At 39.6% G+C, this 18,678-nt stretch overlaps 1 protein-coding gene across 2 annotated transcripts; it reads right to left on the reverse strand.

The window, feature by feature from the left end:
* Positions 1-4,894: 4,894 nt before the first annotated feature.
* LOC134219214 (protein jagunal) lies at positions 4,895-8,979 on the reverse strand. 2 transcript variants are annotated; one of them, XM_062697907.1, is made up of 3 exons: positions 8,638-8,979; positions 6,137-6,509; positions 4,895-5,991 (listed from the first exon to the last, which is right to left on the reverse strand). In XM_062697907.1, exons 1-3 carry the CDS (start codon positions 8,724-8,726, stop codon positions 5,860-5,862), a joined length of 594 nt encoding a protein of 197 aa, XP_062553891.1. In that variant the 5' UTR covers positions 8,727-8,979; the 3' UTR covers positions 4,895-5,859. The 2 variants fall into 2 exon arrangements, with proteins under 2 accessions (XP_062553891.1, XP_062553890.1); XM_062697906.1 differs by having other exon boundaries at positions 6,131-6,509.
* Between the last annotated feature and the right edge of the window lie 9,699 nt (positions 8,980-18,678).

Consider the following 18,678-nt stretch of genomic DNA (forward strand, 5'->3'; position numbering starts at 1 on the left):
CAATGTTGTTCTACAGTGGAAATAAAAATTGTTATCATGATAATGCCCAATACATATTTATCTAGAATTCTAGCGAAAAGCAAAAAAATGATTTTCACGTATACTTTAATTAAGCCGAGCTTAGATTTTGGCAACAAAAACTTATCGTAAATTAATCTGTGCATTATGTTTTACGTATTACGCTCTTTGGTGGGATAAGGCAGACCACTTAAACCAGAATTGAAAAACTGTTTCATTACATTTAGCTTATAGTTAAGGCAGGTATTTTCGTCTGCGTTTCACGCTGTAAATATTAGACATAGAGCAATGTTAAGGATTCATTGTTGTAGAGGGAAAATAGCACTGGAAGTCCGCCATTCAATACTTTTCAGAATTCCGCCTCTGGAATGAGTTATTGGCTGAAGCAATGCAAAACCATTCTACACTAAACTTGCAAACGCCAGATTTTGATATAATTCTTGCAAAAATCTGTAGGAAAAACCAGAAAATACAAAATTGTTATTTTTTATTCTGCAAAATAAGCTTACGTTTTATTTTGTATAAGAATCTACGCCAAGATTTTATACAGAATTTAGAATGGTTAGAATTGCGGATTGTGCGTCCAGGAAACTATCAACCACCATATTGTTCTCTGTATAACCTAATTTTTCGGAAAAACACTCAATTAGACCTAAATATGATTGACTCGTATAATTTAATCAAAACCTATTTTCGTCCATGCAAAAAATAGAGACGATCATAGTCGAACCTAGTGCAATTATTTGTTGATTGTCATCTTCCGTTGGTCGGGAGCTTATGACGGTAAACAAATCGTTATCGCATCCATGACCATCGCCACAAAAACAGTTTAAAAAGCGAAATGCAAAAGTTAATACGTGTGCATAAGCGTAAAGTTTTGCGCTCGGCTCAAGCCTGCGCTCGAATATGTGTCACAGCATAGAATTCACAGTTTCAGTTCGATCCTGATCTCAACTGATGCTCAGTATTGATGGGAAAGATGAGAACAAGAGAGCGCGCGCTTGAACTTGCGAACTATCTTAACATTTAGTAGTAATAGTGGTTCTTAGTGAGTCTATTTCTAGACACTATTTTTGTTTCGGAATTTAAGATAAAAATTTTAACATATCCCAGAGACGTTATATTATGCTTGATAATTATGTTCAAATACAAATAACGTTGTTTGGATTGAAGCAGATTGCACGTTTTAATGCGTAGCATATTCAATTTCGATAATTTAATATAAACTTTGAATTTCAGATAGAAAAAATCAATTTCAAAAATGTTTCTTTTTGGATACAAATTTAAACATTTTTTGATAGTCTTCTTTTTCTACTAGTCAACATACTAAACGGAACTTGACGTGCATTTCAACATATTCTCTACAGTGAACGTTCGCTAATTGGGGTTTTTCTAGTTGGGGCGCTTTTTAGTTGGGGGTTCGCTAATTGGGGCGAAACCCAATTAAAAAGCAGCTAAACGTCAGAATATGATGTCAAAAACGCGTTGACGTTTTGTTTCCGTGTTTGGCGGGTTCGATATTTTCTGGCGCGTAAAATTTTCCTTTGTTCAATGCAAAAAGTAAACAACATTGACGCTTGTCAAAACGCCCCAATTAGCGAACGGCATTCGCTAGTTGGGGTGAGGTCGTGCCCCAATTAGCGAACGATCACTGTATTAGCATTTCATCTGTCCGCCATTGCATGAGTATTTATTTTATGTGATTACACTATGCTCCGAGTAAGAATGTTTATTTATTTATTACCAGACTAAGGCCGGAGTGGCGTGTGCAATACATAAAAGTCTTCTCCATCCAGCTCGGCCCATGGCCACATGTCGCCAACCACGCAGTCTGCGGAGGGTCCGAATATCGTCCTCCACCTGATCGATCCACCTTGCCCGCTGTGCACCTTACCTTCACCTTACCCCGTCGGATCATTGTCGAGAACCATTTTCACCGGATTACTGTCTGACATTCTGGGTACGTGACCAGCCCAGTCCGATTTTCGTGGTGTGAACGATGCATGGTTCTCCCAACAGCTGATGCAACTCGTGGTTCATTCGCCTTCTCCACGTTCCGTTCGCCATATGTACCCCACCATAGATGGTACGCAGTAGCAACCCTATAACCAGAGACCGGTGGAGTGAAAAACTGTCGAAATGGCAACGTATAAAAATGCATGAAAATAATACTGGCATCACTTAAACTTTTTGCTTGCTTCTTATGGAAGCAAAATTTGAACAAGTCGAATTGGAACCGCTTTTGACGGTTCGATTGGAAACAAGATGGCGTCTTCACTGATTTCTTATTGTAGTATTTCTAGTACGCAGCACTTTCCTATCGAAAACTCCCAGTGCGCGTTGGTCCTTCACGAGCATTGTCCAGGTCTCGTGTCCGTAGAGAACTACCGGTCTAATAAGGGTTTCGTAGATAGTCAGTTTGGTACGGCGGCGAACTCTATTCGATCGGAGCGTTTTACGGAGTCCAAAGTACGTACGATTTCCTGCCATGATGCGTCTCCGAATTTTTCTGCTGGTATCGTTATCGGAGGTCAGCAGTGAGCCTAAGTACACGAATTCTTCAACCACCTCGATTTCGTCACCACCAATACAAACTTGTGGTGCGTGGCTTACATTGACCTCTCTTGAGCCTCTTCCTATCATGTACTTTGTTTTCGACATGTTGATGGCTAGTCCAATCCGTTTAGTTTCGCTTTTCAGTCTGATGTCCCATCCTCTCAAAGTTACGTGCCATAATATCTATGTCGTCGGCGAAACCAAATAACTAGACGGACTTCGTGAAAATCGTTCCACTCGTGTCGATCCCTGCCCTTCGTATTACCCCTTCCAAAGCGATGTTGAATAGCAGACACGAAAGACCATCACTTTGCCGTAACCCTCTACGCGTTTCGAAGGGACTCGAGAATGCCCCTGAAACTCGAACTACGCACATCACCCCATCCATCGTCGCCTTGATCGACCGTATCAGTTATTTACTGCCATAGCTGGTCCCGATCGATTGGATCATATGCGGCTTTGCAGTCGATAAACAGATGATGTGTGACGTTGTATTCGCGGCATTTCTGCAATACCTGACGAACGCGAACACCTGATCTGTGGTAGGCCGTTCACCCATAAATCCCGCCTGGTACTGTCCCACGAACTCTCCTGCATTTGGTGCTAGTCGGCAGCATAAAATTTTGGAGAGTACCTTGTTGGCGACGTTCAGCAATGTGATTGCGTGGTAGTTGCTACAATTCAGCTTATCGCTCTTTTTGTAGATGGAACACACGACACCTTTCATCCACTCCTGTGGCAGAACCTCATCCTCCCAAACCTTGGAAATGACCCAGTGGAGTGCTTTAGCCAGTGCCTCACCACCGTGTTTAAACAGCTCTCCTGATAGTTGGTCAACTCCAGGGGCTTTGTTGTTTTTCAGTCGGCCGATCTCCTCCTGGATTTCCTGGAGATTCGGAGCCGGAAGTCGCATGTCCTGCGCGCGTGGAGGTTCCCGTTTATGTCCTTACACATATCGGGCTGTGGCTCGTGGCCCTTACGTGAACGGTTTAACTTATCATAGAACTTTCGTGTGTTATTAGTACGTACAGTTGCTCCGTCTCTTCACGTTCTCGATCTTCCTACTGGCGTTCTTTCCTCCGAAAAATCGAGTTTTATCTGTTCCGCGCCCATTTCTATCGTGCCTCGTTCGCCCTCGTGCAGTGTTGCCGCAATCTCGCCCATGTTGTATTCTTCTCCTCAACTAACTGCTCACATTCGCCGTTATACCAGTCGTTTCTCTGATCGGTGCGGTGCTTCCAATGGCGGATCGAATATCTCTCCAGGCATCTTCAAGAGACGCTGCACCTAGTGGCTCTTCCGTTGGTAGCGCCACTTCCAGCTGCTGCGCGTAGTCTTGGGCTAGTCTACCGTCTAATAGCCGTCCAATGTTTAGCCACGACGGACGAGTCCGACGCGTGGTGTACACCGTCGAGAGTTTTGAGTGCAGACATACTGCAACGAGGTAGTGGTCGGATTCAATATTCGCACTGCGGTAAGTGTCGAGAATGTTTCCCGCTCAAAAACATCCTAGGCCGGACCTAACGCCATTTCCGGATTGGCAATCCTACGCCTTTGCTCGCAAGGTTAACTGGAGATGTTTTGATATACAGGCCTCAAATCATATTACAAAGTAAGGAAGTGTCCCCGGATGTGGGCCTAGTTGCGTGTTTCGCTCATCACTGTTTTTGAAGTCAACATTATACAGTAATTATGAACACGAATGGAAAGCTACAGATCTGAGAAAGAGATGAAGAAAATTATTCTTGCACGTGAAATAGCTGGTTGTCATGCCAGCGCACTTCAAAAGCTCGGGACGATCGCAACGCAAGCATACCTGGTGGCCTCACAACTGAATCACAAATGCTGAGCTCGATTGACGATTCCATAAAAAATGACATTAATAGGAATTTAAGAGCATAATTGGACGTGGGTCGGCGACACAGTACGAAAAAGAAGAGACGATGTCTGCAATCAAGCGCTGGACTGGAATCCGAAGCAGATGAAGCTCCAGGGGCTCGTGGAAGCTGGGGCCTGGTAGCTAAGAACATAAAGGCAGTCAATAGGATCAGACCAGGCCAAGGGAAATGTGAGCAGCCACCCAGGATGGAGATCATTAACATTGGACCCTAAGAAATCAAAGTATTTCGGTTGAAAAGCATCCGTGTAATAAAAGTTAGGGACGGGAATAGAAGTGCTACCCGAATAAATTTTCTCCCTTCTTGTAGAATATAAAGACGGCTGGATATTTGGAATATAACAAAAGATCAAATAAATAAATTAAACATAAAGAGTATGAAAATGAACTGTGGGATGGCATTGGATAGTATTCCAAACAACATTTATTTCATTACAACAACTTTATTTGTCCTCCCTCCTAACGATTTAAGTTTCCTACTGCATTCATAAGAACAAGTTGAATAACATTACTCACAATAAATATCATTTTGACATTTCACGTTATTTTGAACCCCCTGTTAGCATATCCCTTGCACTCATTTGAATAAATGTCGCCTCTTTCTTAATTGCGTTTTGTTTTATTGTGAAAATATATCCGGGCGCATGACAGCGCATTGGTGAGCTCTTCCTGTGGGATTGATTTTTGTCCTTACTTTCGACCGCTTTAGTCCGTTTGATTTATCGTTGGAGCGCTTTTTCGGTGGTGGCTCAACTGTAATAAGCTCTGGTTGGATGTTATTCCCTATAATGGTTCAATATCTTGAGCGTTGACGACTTTTTGCTGCATTGCATTGTTGCGTCATTGAAAAAATAATAAAGAAATCAATAATCCGTACATATAATTAAATTCTAATCACGAGTTCTGTAAATTAAATAGTAAACGACATAGAAAAATTTTCAAAATTAACTGTCTTCTGTAGAAGGTCTAAGACAGACTTATAATTCGTTCGTTTAAATATATTCGTCTTGTGTGGAGCGGGCAGAAGGTTGAATTTGTTAGGTATGTGTAAATTCTCTGGTTCTAGTCCATTTTGGAAAGACTAATCATACTCAAGAACAGTTTACTGAGCATCTTTGATAACTAACATTCTTAGGCTCTTGTCATGATTCTAATTTTCTGATCAATTAATAAGAAATGGTGCTAAGCTTAGTAGCATTTTCCTAAGTTTACAATAGCTTTTCTGGTATTACTAATCTGAAGGGCAGAGTTATGTTCGCTATGTAGATTGAGAGAATGATCTTTCTATCGTAACAATGAGTAGTGAAACTGGTTCGAAGAACATTACATTTGCGTTGGAAAATATTGTCTTTCAATGTTGAATTGCTGCAACTGATAAACTTCTCTGCTTACTGTTCCTTCCTGAGAGTTCCTCGGGATCTCCAGGCCGTGATCAGGTTCCAGGCAAAGTATAGCGAGAAGAAATGCACCTGCAGTGCCAGGAGGACGAATCCGTACCACAGCAATCCATACGGGTAATCCTAGATGTGCGGAAAAGCAAGTATAACAACACACAACACACAAAAGCAGCGATAGTGCACAAGATTACAAGAGCAAAGGTATAAAGTCCGATTAGTGGGATCTAGAGCATAGCTGGGAAGGATGAAAATTGGTACTAACAATTACCTGCCAGACGAAGATGTCTGTGTCTTCCAGTTCGATACCCTCCTCCAAGCTGATGTACTCAGTCACATCATTCAAGTAGTAGATGAGACAGTACAGAAGTGGAACGAAGGCGACCGTGCTGATACCAACCATGTACTTCTTCATGTCGCTTATCCGATTGCGTCGGGCCGCTGACAAACCAAAGTAGGACAGGAACGCCGACAGGCACCAGAAGTATTCCCACCAGAGTGGTTGGGGAATCTGGAGCTCCTCGATTTCCAAGATGAAGATGTCCAAACGATCCAGAATGTCGGCGGACAGTTTGACTAGCATTACGAAGAACAGTAAGTAGTGAAAGAAAATGCAGTATTTTAACCGGGCCTTGTTGAGTGCGCTATGGAAAGATACAATAAAAAGTTGAATGTTTCAAATTTTTTTTTGACATTTCTGGAAAATAATGAAGATTAATGGGAATATATGGAAGTTTCCTGGTATATGTAAACTTCATTCCCGCAACTTTCTAGTTATGTATGGTAACGACCTCATCTTCTACAGCAGTATTTCCCAACCTGTGGTCCGCGACCTTCTGGGGGGCCACGAGACCGTACCAAGAAGGTTTCAACCTGGACAAAGAATTCGTTGTTTTTGTGATATGGCTTTCATAAACACAATTTATTTTTATATAATAATATTATTTTTTTAACACAAATATCAATCACATTATTAGTTTTACTAAGAATCGGGAGAATTGAAAGAAGACTTTCTTTTCTGTTGTGATTAGAAAACTACAACACATTCACTTTTTTTTAAATCCGATGGTTTGCAGTAGGACTTTGCCAACAGGACAGTATGTCAACTTTGTTTTATATATAAGAGAAGAAAGATGAACACACGTTTTTCAAGAGAAGTCTGCAAGAAAATTAGATCACAAGGTCCTTTTCTTCTGCACTGCCGTATGTTGGTTATCAAAAGGCAATGTTCTATCCTGCATTTTTGAATTGAGGGAGGAAATAGATTTTTTTAAGCCGTGGTAAGAATAATTTGCTTGCCAACCTCAATAAAGAAGGATGCCAGCAATCTTTCGCTGAACTTGATATTACTGGACAAGCAAACTGATCTGATTCAATTCAAAATCAATTTGCAAGCCTTCGCGGCCATTATAAAATACTGTCGACGCATAGTAGGTGTCGGAATATGACAAGGTTTGATAAACTCTGCAGTTAGATTGAGGAAGGATCAACTCATTGGAGCAACAGTTCGATCGATATTTTCCTGAGCTGGCTCAAGAATACGCTTCATTAATTTGCAATCGGTTGTCGTTTACATCGGACAGTCTTCCAGACGAAATTCAAAATGAATATTTAGACATCATTATCTCGTTTAGCCTGTTTGGTGTACATTATACGATGCATCCCAAAGTTGCGTTTCAAGCTTTCAACATTCTAATACCGTTCAACATTCTAATACCGTTACCGTTTACATTACTATGCGAGAGAGTATTTTCAACAAAGCAGCAGAAAAAGAACAAAGCAATAAACATATTTCATATTAAGGATGATTTGAATATATGCTTGTATTTCGAATGAATGTCATATGCTAAAGTGAATGAATTGAATTTGAAGAAAAAATTTTAGTGCCATCTGTGAAGAATTTTACAATTCTAAAGCCATGTAGATAGAAAGTCAGCCTGCGAATATTTGAAACAAGCTAGCCAAAGCCGTACTTTACTTTATATGTTTTATGAATATCACAGTACTAGCAAAGCTACTTTAATAATTATTTATTATTGGCGTTTTCCCATCTACATGTAGTGATAATAAATAAAAATTCAATAGGATTGAATAATATTTTGGTTTCGTCAGAACTCGCAGTCTAACGTCGGTATGCTCGCATTCGCATATGTATATGAATCATGTTTATGCTTCGCTAGTAATGCTCTCAGCCCGGTGTTGTCTGCGTTGTAAACAAAAATACGATAGCTGCTCTTTTCCCAAATCCAAACCGTTTGATCTGACCATCCAAACATTGGTTACAGACTAATACCATCGCACATGGTACACTCGTACATTTCATACGTAAGCAGCCATGTGCTTGCTTGTAGTAGGCCGGCGAGAAAATATAGCAACATGACAGCTGGTTACGCTTTGATTATGTGCTTGCTATAAAATATATACCATCATAGCTACATACACAGTTTTCGCCACCTAACATAACTACTAACATATGCAGTAATAATTCTGTCACTTGGAGCAAAACACTTATGCAAAAAATATCTTCATCACCAACTTTCATCGATTGCTCGCGGGCTTGTCTATTTTTATTCGAGAGCAATTTGCGAGAAATCATTCATTCTGAATAGTTGCTGAACAAATTCTAAGCTATGCTCACTAACTGTTCTATGCATAATCCACATTTGAAACCGATGCGACTACCATCACTTCATTAACGCTTTCGTGGGCTCACCAGAAGCGCTGAGACCCTTAGAGGTTGATGCAACGAAGAGAAGGAAAAAAATATTTAACCTGATTTGGTAATGTGCGGCCACACGTTGCCTGTGCTCGAAGTCGGCACCGTCCGTGCCGATCACCATAGGGCCTCCGCGGGATGCCATGATCGTTCGGTGGCCAGATTTCCTAACTCAGAATCCGTTTCTTTGCTCGGTTGCGTCTGGTTGGCGAGTGTCAGGACTCTGGAGCGCGATTTTAGACGGGGGAAAAATTCTTTCACCACTTTCACTACTTTCGATCGTTCTCTCACTCACAACATCACATCCACTAGGGTCGCTGTCGTCGTCGTCGTCGTCGAGTCGGAATCGCAAGCTGTCACCCTTGCTGTGTCGCACACCACTTTGTTCTCTCCGTACACGTAGGTCCAAAAGCGATAGCTCGGTTGACAAATAACTGATGATGTTTATACTGGGGACTTTTTGTGCAGTGATGCCTATATTCAGATAGTGCAAAGCTAATATTTTTTAAATAGCTTCAATATGGTAGTTTTTTATGGGTTTATTAGTTAATAGTATGAATGTAGTTATGAATGTAGTATGAATGTTGTTATTTTTTGTTTTAATATAGCTTAATATGTGTTAATTAACAGTGAATAGATAACCACCTAAGTTTGAAATATCTTTTTCTATTGAAAGAGTCTTTTCGTCAAATGTTTATTTCAAGTTTATATTTGTTTTGTTTCGTTAGTATTTAGAAGTATACATTTAATTTATTAAGGCAAATAAGTGTGCTGCCTTACATGTTACACATGATTCGTTTTAAAATATCTGCAAACCCTGGTTATGTCTAAATGTATAAGCATAGTCACTATCTATTTCGAGCGAAATTGATTTTTATAGCAACGATGGTTATTGTCTTAGATGAAATGGGTTCCTAAATATGCATAGGGTGTTGCAAATTTTATTTACATTTTTTCGTATTCTTATTCTTTTTTAGCCTATAATTGTGAAGGATTTTTTTTATTCCAAAGGCACATCAATTAAAATAGTAGTTTGTGCAACTAGTTGCAAAAAGATGATTTTTTCAGCACGAGTTGTACGTTTATCCAAATGAGCTTTGTTATGATAAATCTATACCAAAATAGTAAAGACCGATTTACTCCACATGATAATTCTTGTCAATAAATAATGTTGCTGCAGAGATCAATCAGATTCTATGTTATCATGCCGCATCGCATTGCTCTACAAACCTTGAAGCGATAGATGAACTCGTCTTTGGAAAATTCTGATGTTATGTCCATCAAACTATTTCATTTATTACGCGACGCAGAGAATACACTATCTGAACACTATCCCAAGCTAATTCAGCAAAATGTAGTCATGTAACTACTGTTCCGATGTTGGATTTTCATTATAGCACCCAAATGAGTGCTATAATGGATATTATGCAACCCATTTGAGTTACATAATGTTCATTAAAGCACCCATTTTGTTGGTATAGAAAAGTAGGCCGTTTTATCACTCAAAGACTGTAGCCGACACCCGAACTGTAAACCAGGTATTATGATCAGGAATTGCAAAAAAACATTTAACCTTCACTGTTGTAAAAAGTACAACACACTGAGTAAAGTGGGATATCTTTTAGTCAGTTGACTAATTTGCACCAAACCACCATGTATTCCTCACAAAATTAGTTTTTTTTATCAATTGAGAAAATATCAAAATTGATTCGATAGAAGGCTCGGGTAAATATAACTAAATAAAAGGCTCAGGGGCACGGGAAAAAGTGATCAATAATGAATAATTGCTCTCGTATCTTTGATAAATTTAGTTATCGAAGGCAGAGAGATTGCAATTCCCAAATGAGAAATTTAATTCAACTCCATTATTATTAACGACGATCTTAAGCTACATGATCCGTCTTAAAATGTGAGGCGAAGGCAATACCAAAGAAGTCGCGATCCCGCTTTGAAAGTTATTTGCCGAGATTTGCAAAACGAAATTTAAAAACATTTCGCTATTCTAAGAAATACCAACTTTGATAATAATATCTCAAAGTTGGATCCCAGCAGTTCGGAACCCTTTTGGAAATTAAAGAAAATTCTTTAAAAAAAACTCAAAAACCAATTCCAGTGCTCAATAGGGAAATAAATTTTTATTAACAAATGGCGAAAAGGATCAAAAACTTATTCAGCAGTTTGAGAGTGCCCATAATTGTAGTCTAGGTATCACTAGTCCAATTGAGGATCAGGTTATACAGAGCTTCGACGATATTCTTAATCATGAGAATGTTTTTGACCCTTCGTTGGGTACTAAAAACATCCTGAGAGCTCTTTATCTTACTTACGTACTTATGGATCCTGTACACCTCCGGTGGTGCAAAGGGCCGACTTGAAAAATCTCCATCCTGAGCGTTGCCCGGCTATCGCTTTAACCTGTTGCCAGGTTAGATTTTGGTCGACTTCTTTTATTTCTTTATTGAGGCTTCGCCGCCATGAGCCTCAGGGTCTGTCTCTGCTGCGATGTCCCGCTGGGTTCCAGTCTAATGCTTGGTTGCAGATTTCGTTTCCGCCCCTACGTAGATTGTGGCCGACCTAGCCCCACTTCTGATCCCGAATTTTTGTTGCTATCGGCCTCTGGTAACAACGACGATGGAGCCCGTTGTTTGAGATCCAGTTGTGAGGCCACCAGGCCCGAATTAAATACCGCAGGCATCTGTTTATGAACACCTGCAGCCGATGAGTGTTCTCCATTGATACACACCATGTTTCGCTAGCGTATAACAGCACAGATTTCACGTTAGAGTTGAAAATTCGTATTTTGGTGCGTTCACTTATCTGCCTGTTTTTCCAGATATTTCTTAAACTCGCAAAGGCAGCCCTTGCTTTCTTGATCCGTGCGCCTATGTCGATCTTGGTACCGCCGTTTGACGCCATTTGGCTACCAAGATATTGGAAGCTTCCAACATTCTCCACTGGTTGCCCGGCTACTGTGAAACTTGAAGGAGTCACCGTGTTTACATCCAACGATTTGGTTTTGTCTAAGCCTGCCGAAGAGGAGCGCTCGGCAAGGTCGTTGAGCTTACTCTGCATATCAGAGCGCCGTTGAGCGAGGAGTGCAACATCATCCGCCAATTCGAAGTCATTTAGGTGCTCCATGGTTATAGGCTGCCATAACAGCCCGCGGTTTGGTTCACGGTCAATCGCATCTACCAGAATCTCGTCGATTACAATGAGGAACAGTAACGGTGATAGAATACATCCTTGCCTCACACCAGCTACGACCCGGATAGGTTAATTTATTTTACAAATGTTTTCAATACTTCCTGGATAAATGGAAAAACGCCAAAGTTGTTCAAGAAGCCGGCCAAAATCCCGCTGAGGCTTCTAGTTATCACACAATTAGTTTGCTTTTTTCAATAAGCAAACTGTTTGAAAATATTATTTTAAATAGAATGATGGATCACATCAAGGCCGATACAAATATTAAATTTATTTTATGTCACCCCCCTTCAACTTTCCCAAAATATTGAGGGGGCGATTTTTTTTCATTATTCATTATTATTCATAGACCATAAATGTGTCCCCAATTGGGGAGTATTTAATTGCAAGAGTATTTTAAATGAAAATACGAGCATATATACGTATCGGCATAAATATTCTAAATCCAGATTCCGTCTAAGCTTCCTTGCAATATATGGCGGACCCATTTCCATCCACGTGTTCGGATATCTATTGTTATCGGTATTTGATGGCTTTTATGTTGCTCGGTACTGTAAGGCCGTTTGAATTATAAATTTTAGACATCATATGCGTTATCTCTGCCCAAACACAACACGCTTCACGATAGAGTAATACATTCGAATTTTGGTGTGTGGATCAATCCGGTTGGGTCTCCAAATATTTCGAAAACTCGCGAAGCTCTCCCCAGCCTTTCTGACTCATGTTTCCATGTCAATCTGATGATATCAGACTGTCAACATATTGAAGTCCTCCGATCTGCAAAGCCATCAATTCTTAATTTAAATTGGAAAGCTCCATGAAATAGCGAACATTTTAGACCACTTTTTGGAGTGCCATCAATTCCGTTAGTTTCAAGGAACGTTTTGCATACTGAGATATGCGTATTTTCATTTACAGCGAGAAAAAATAGGGGGTTCCTTAATAAGTGTAAAAGCTTGAAGGGGTACCTCTAAAGAAAAAGTTCGAGAACCGCTGATCTATAGAACCAAATCGGATATGCCCTCAAAAATTATATTATTCCTGCTCTTCCAAAAATTTTCTTGAGTATACGCCCTTTGCGGTGAAAGGTCTTTCCAAAAACGGTTCATGCGGAGTTTACCACCTTCATCGTGATGAATGATGAGTTCTGTTATAATACCGGAATAATAATAATTGATGGTAATAACTTCATCAGGTATTCGAGAGTTATTGAATTCCAAATCAATATATTGTCTAAGTTAAGTTATTCGACAATAATGATGTATTTGTAAAGGTCACTTAAATTCCTGGAAATACCTCAATGAGGAAGCATACCTACTAGAGTTACATAAAGTGAACTTTGCCTTAAGAGCTGAGCAGAATGGATACGTTTGCGTGCGTTTTGACAGTTTTTCCATGGCAAAACTGTCAAAACGCACGCAAACGTATCCATTATGCTCAGCTCTTTACTCCATGTACTGTAATACTAAAGACACACTGGTGGTACAAGGACCGTGGTATACCACGGTTAAGTACTTTACTTACTTACGGATCCTGTACACCTCCGGTGGTGCAAAGGGCCGACTTGAAAGATCTCCATCCTGAGCGTTGCCCGGCTATCGCTTTAACCTGTTGCCAGGTTAGATTTCGGTCGACTTCTTTTATTTCTTTATTGAGGCTTCGCCGCCATGAGCCTCTGGGTCTGCCTCTGCTGCGATGTCCCGCTGGGTTCCAGTCTAATGCTTGTTTACAGATTTCGTTTCCGCCCCTACGTAGAGTGTGGCCGACCCAGCCCCACTTCCGATCCCGAATTTCTGTTGCTATCGGCCTCTGGTGACACACGGTTAAGTACCCTAGTACATATTGTACCAAGGTTTGTATCGGCTGAAATTTCGTATTCTATCAACGATAAACACGTTTGCGTAACGCGACACCATTTGCAGAACACTGTTTGTCGATCAGCGTAACGCGGCGGTGTTCATATCAATTCAGTTATTTTCATTATAATTTCCGTTTTTTCCTGCGATTTTAATTCACAGCCTCATTTATGGTGATGTATACGAGAAATGCTTAGAATAAATCGAGACTCCAAACCGTATACCAGAGCTAAAAAACGCAATTGCATTTCAAAATGCGAAAAAGTGCAATTCAGCGATGGTGTCGCGTTACGAAATGCAGCGCGTTATATTTATCATATTCAAAGCGAAAAATCATAAAATGAATATTCTATCAGAAAGGAAATTTAGTGAGGATAATTTTACGCCTGTTTAATCATATGTCCCCGAGGCTAATTTTCGAATGCAGACCTAATTTCTCGCTAAAAGTCGGCTTCTCATGGTGTCGCGTTAAGGTGGAACGTGTCTTATTTTGATAATAATAACGAATGATAATTAAATAATAATAATGATAGGAAAGCAAAAGACGGAATTATATGTGGATGTGGGAAACGATTTTTTCCTGCATTTCCAATTCTAACAGTTACTGTTAGAATAGTCAAGTTGAAGGTACAGGATAGAAATGGAAACGGTATGGAAGTTCATTTCCTGATCTAGCGAGTACCTAATAGCGAAAAAGAGACAGCATAGGAGAATGGAACGAGTCTGAGATTGAACCCACGGCCTCCAGCGTATGAGACAGAAAAGGTTCACGTTGTAAAAAAATGGATTATTATCGACGTTTCATGTACCTTTGATTTTTTTTACAGAAAGTTGTGCAAGGTCCCTAGAAATGAGATATGGGGTGTTTAAAAATATTTCAATGGCGATTTTTTGAAAAAAGTGATTTTTATTGTTTTTTTTCCAATATACCGTATATAAAGTTAATTAATAACTCAGCAATAGATAAATCATAGTAGTAAGCCCTTAAAATTGAAAATATGCATATTTGTAGCCTTTTTGTATAGAAAACTTATCTTGAAATTTTGAAAAATATGTTTTCTTTGTTATTCAAGCGCATTCAAAGTATATTTGGATATATTTTTTAAATTTTTGCTTTATTGACAACCTTTTTTCAATTTTTTCAGCAAGTATAATATTTTCCCGGCCTTGGTTATCTGTGGTTTTCACAATTATTTCTTCCGGCATTCGCACTAGATGGCCAGCCCTTTGTCAGTCTGCCATATTTTATAGGATTCGAAATATTTTCCTCTACAGTGTCTCATTTCTGTGGTACACGTCATGTACAAGAACCTCACTGAATATTGTTCGCAGCAAATTTTGCATGAAAACCCCAAATCTTCCTGTTCTGCCTCTTACAGTTTTCACGCTTCACGTCTGAAATAGGCTATCGGATGAAGTTAGGTTTAATATAGAGCGAATTTTATTCCTTACTGCATGTTACCCAAGCTAAGCTGTTGCTAAAAGCATAACTATCCTATACTAGCGAAAGAAACCCAGCTTTGCCCGGGTGTTGCAAATGACATAATGAACTATTTCCAGCACCGCACTCTAGATCAATTTCCGTGGGTTTGTTTTGTTTTCCTCAACAGCAGACCCAAAATTGTATTGTTATGATTTTTTTACAGTTCCCCGTTAAATTCACAAACTTTTTGTATATACACATTCCAAAAGATAGAATTGCAAAAGCAATATCCATCAGACAACAGTACAGATGCTGGAGATAGATGATTGCAAAACTAAAAAACCCAAGAAATACTTGAAAAAACGCCTCAACCACAGAAAAACAATATTCTTCAAAAATTTCGATTTGTTTCAAGATAGGTTTTCTATACCAATCAAGGCTACAAATAGTTATATTTCTAATTTGGAGGGTCAATTTCAATGATTTATCCATTGCTGAGTAATCAATTTACTTTTTACAGGGTATATTACGGAAGAAAGCAGTAAAAATCACTTTTTTTTTTAAAATCGCCGATGAAATATTTTTAAACACATCGTACCTAATTTCTAGTGACCTTGCACAACTTTCTGTGAAAAAAATTAGAGGTAGGGACACGGCAGGTATTTCCGTCCATCGTTTTAGGGGCTAAAACCATCGAAAGGAACGTCCTTTAGCTAGAACTCCACTATAGCAGAACGTATCTCCTGAGCTTACGATTTGATACGGATGAGTTTGTCAAAAAAGTTTCTCTTTAATTGGTTTTCGAGACTATGACGAAAAGACGAAAATACCTGCCTGAACCCTATATGAAACTTCGTCCATAATCCATTTTTTTACACCGTGCGGTAGCCCTATGACTACCAATCTCACTTTTCTCAACATATTGGTTTTCAATTCTCAAGTAACTGTAAATGAGGGTAATTTTAAAAATCCCACATACCCCGAGAAGATGCCTGCGGTATATAATTCAAGCGTGGTGGCCTCACAATTGGATCTTAAACAACCATGGGCGTAGCCAGGAGTAGGGGGGGGGGGACTTTGTTAGGTCTTCTGAATCGTAGTTTTATAGTAGTTTTATTAGTGCGGCACTATTTTCTTCTAAGTTTCAAAAACTTTGAAACCAAATCCACAACCAACAGTAAAGGCTGGATCACAATAGCGCGTTGCGCAGGGCGTTGAAGTCAGCGTTTTGTACTAAAATGCAACGCCAATGAATGTGATGCATTCACGCCCACAATGTAATGTTTTCGTTGTGCGTTTATTTAACAACAATAATGATTAAAACAATAATGGATTTAAAAATGCATGATTTATTGCTCATGAAATATTTTTAAATAAAGTGAGAGAATTTTGACCGCACTTAGTATTCAGAAAGAATATAAAATCGGCTATAACTAGAACTGGAGAAAGCTTGCATATTGTTTTTATTTTTATCAATAATCATTACCTTGTAATGTATAATAGAGTGGGGCGCAGTTGTATGGAAAAACGCAAACTTCGTCCGATCAAGTGAGATCAAGGTTTTTCTGAATCGTTCTGGGACCCCAATCAACTGTGCAAAATATGGGCTCGATTGGTTGCAACCTCGCATGCCGCATCGCGTTTTAAATTTACATGGAGATTAGTATGGGAAAACGTACTTTTTTACGTTTTTACTCTTAGCGGCTTCAATTTATCATCAATCACGTGACTCAATACGTTAGCATCTAGTCTAGACTTTGCCGAAGAAGGCACGTAGCTGAAAGGTCTACAAAAAATGTTATTACGTTTCGAAAATTGATTGTGTGAACCATATGCAAGAAATCAATGTTTCTGCCAGCACTACCGGACAACCTATGTTTCTCGAAGGGCAAAACCCATTTTACTTATCGTCGGATTTTTTTCTTTGTGAAATGATTCCGGATAGCTCCCATTAGCTCTAAAGCCCTATAAGATCAATTATTTTGAAATACCACTCAGTTAAATTATTGGTCTACGTAGTACGGCAGTGCTGGCAGAATAAACGATTTTTTGCATATGGTTTGAACACTCAATGTTCTAAGCGTTATAACTTTTTTCGTGGACGTTCCAGCAACGTGCCTTCTTCAGCAAAGTTTTTCGGCATCCTTTGGGTTATACTTTAACGCAATGTGCCACTTGGTTTACGATGAACTGAAGCCTCTAGTAGTAGAAATGCAAAAATATACGTTCTCCCATACTAATTTCCATACAAACTTCAAACGCGATGCGGAAAGCGAGGAAGCAACCAATCGGTCCCAAATTCTGCACAGCTGTTCGGGACCCAGAATGGCTTCGAAAAACCATTGATTTGAAAAAATGACTATGACGCCCCACTCTAATGTATATGCATCTGAATTTCTAAACAAATCCTCTCTGAAATAAAATTTATTATAAAATAGGCAGAAAAAATAATATGCAAGCTTTCTCCTCCTTCGACAATTGCTCGAGGCATTCTATTCGGAATTCTATCAGGGATTCTTTAGGAATGCCTCCAGCAACTTCTTCGGCAAAGTCTTCAGGAATTCCACCATAAATTTCGCCGAGAATTGATCCGAAAATTCCACCATTATTTACTCCAAGAAATTCTCCACGAACCTCTTTATAAGTTCTGCAGGGAATTCTTCAGATAATTTCGTGCTGTTTCTCATAAAAAAAATCTGAAAAATTCCTAAGAATATTCCGTGGAAATTTCGCAGAACTCCCAGTAAACATTCCTGAGAATTTCGCGAAAAATCTTCGAATTTCTTGTGGACATTCCAAGGGGTAAACCACTCGGCACAATGTGCCCGCGGCACAGTTCGGCACACTTTCGGCACATCTGGGAACCCTTTCTTATATTTTCCAGTTCTGACGGTTTTGACAGCTGAACTTCAGTGTCAAGATTATTTGAAATCCAAATAGAAAAACAAAATCCTCGGTTCGAAAATGTTTCAATCTACAAATTTCTAATTACGTTTATTTAATTTCTTTGCAGATTCTGGTAGTTTCTTCTGGTAATCATTCTAGTAAATGCACAATAGCTGATCCGTCTTCATGTCTGATGCTTTTATTTATCCTCCAGGAAAGGTTGCATGGTCGTATGTATCAATAGCCCGACGGGAATCGATACAGTTTTTGCCACCTCAGCTAGCCAAAAACTTATAGGACAATCATTTGCTCAGACTCCGCAGGACAGATAGAAATCGGATCCAAAACGACAACGGAGAAACTATGGTCTTATCAGCAGGAAGGAGGAGCACTTCCACTCATGTCCACTTGGTGACAACTTGCTGAGGAAACGGAGAAGATCCTTTCGTTAGTCTAGGTCTAGGAGCAATAAGAACCATTCCTCATCCAGTCACGGAACGTTTGCCAACAAAAATAAGTCAATCCAGCGATGAAACAGCAGCACGTCTGCGGTGCTATCCGATTTCGCATGGCTGAAGTACAAATAGATAGTTGCATCAGATTTCCGCGGGAGGGAGTTTAGTCGGTATTACCGGTATGGTCGAGTCAGACACTCCAGTACACTTCCGTGTGGTAGTTTGGCAACTACAATGCACGTGTACTGGGTTAGTGTGTAAATGCATTCTCCCTTG

Source organism: Armigeres subalbatus, chromosome 3, assembly GCF_024139115.2.
Source record: "Armigeres subalbatus isolate Guangzhou_Male chromosome 3, GZ_Asu_2, whole genome shotgun sequence".
NCBI lineage: Eukaryota > Metazoa > Arthropoda > Insecta > Diptera > Culicidae > Armigeres > Armigeres subalbatus.

Coding starts and splice junctions, on each gene's coding strand:
- LOC134219214 (XM_062697906.1), bottom strand. CDS start 8,726: ATGGCATCCCGCGGAGGCCCTATGGTGATCGGCACGGACGGTGCCGAC. Junction 6,510..8,637: donor GCCGCACATTACCAAATCAG/GTTAAATATTTT, acceptor ATCTTTCCATAG/CGCACTCAACAAGGCCCGGT. Junction 5,992..6,130: donor TCTTCGTCTGGCAGGTAATT/GTTAGTACCAAT, acceptor CCGCACATCTAG/GATTACCCGTATGGATTGCT.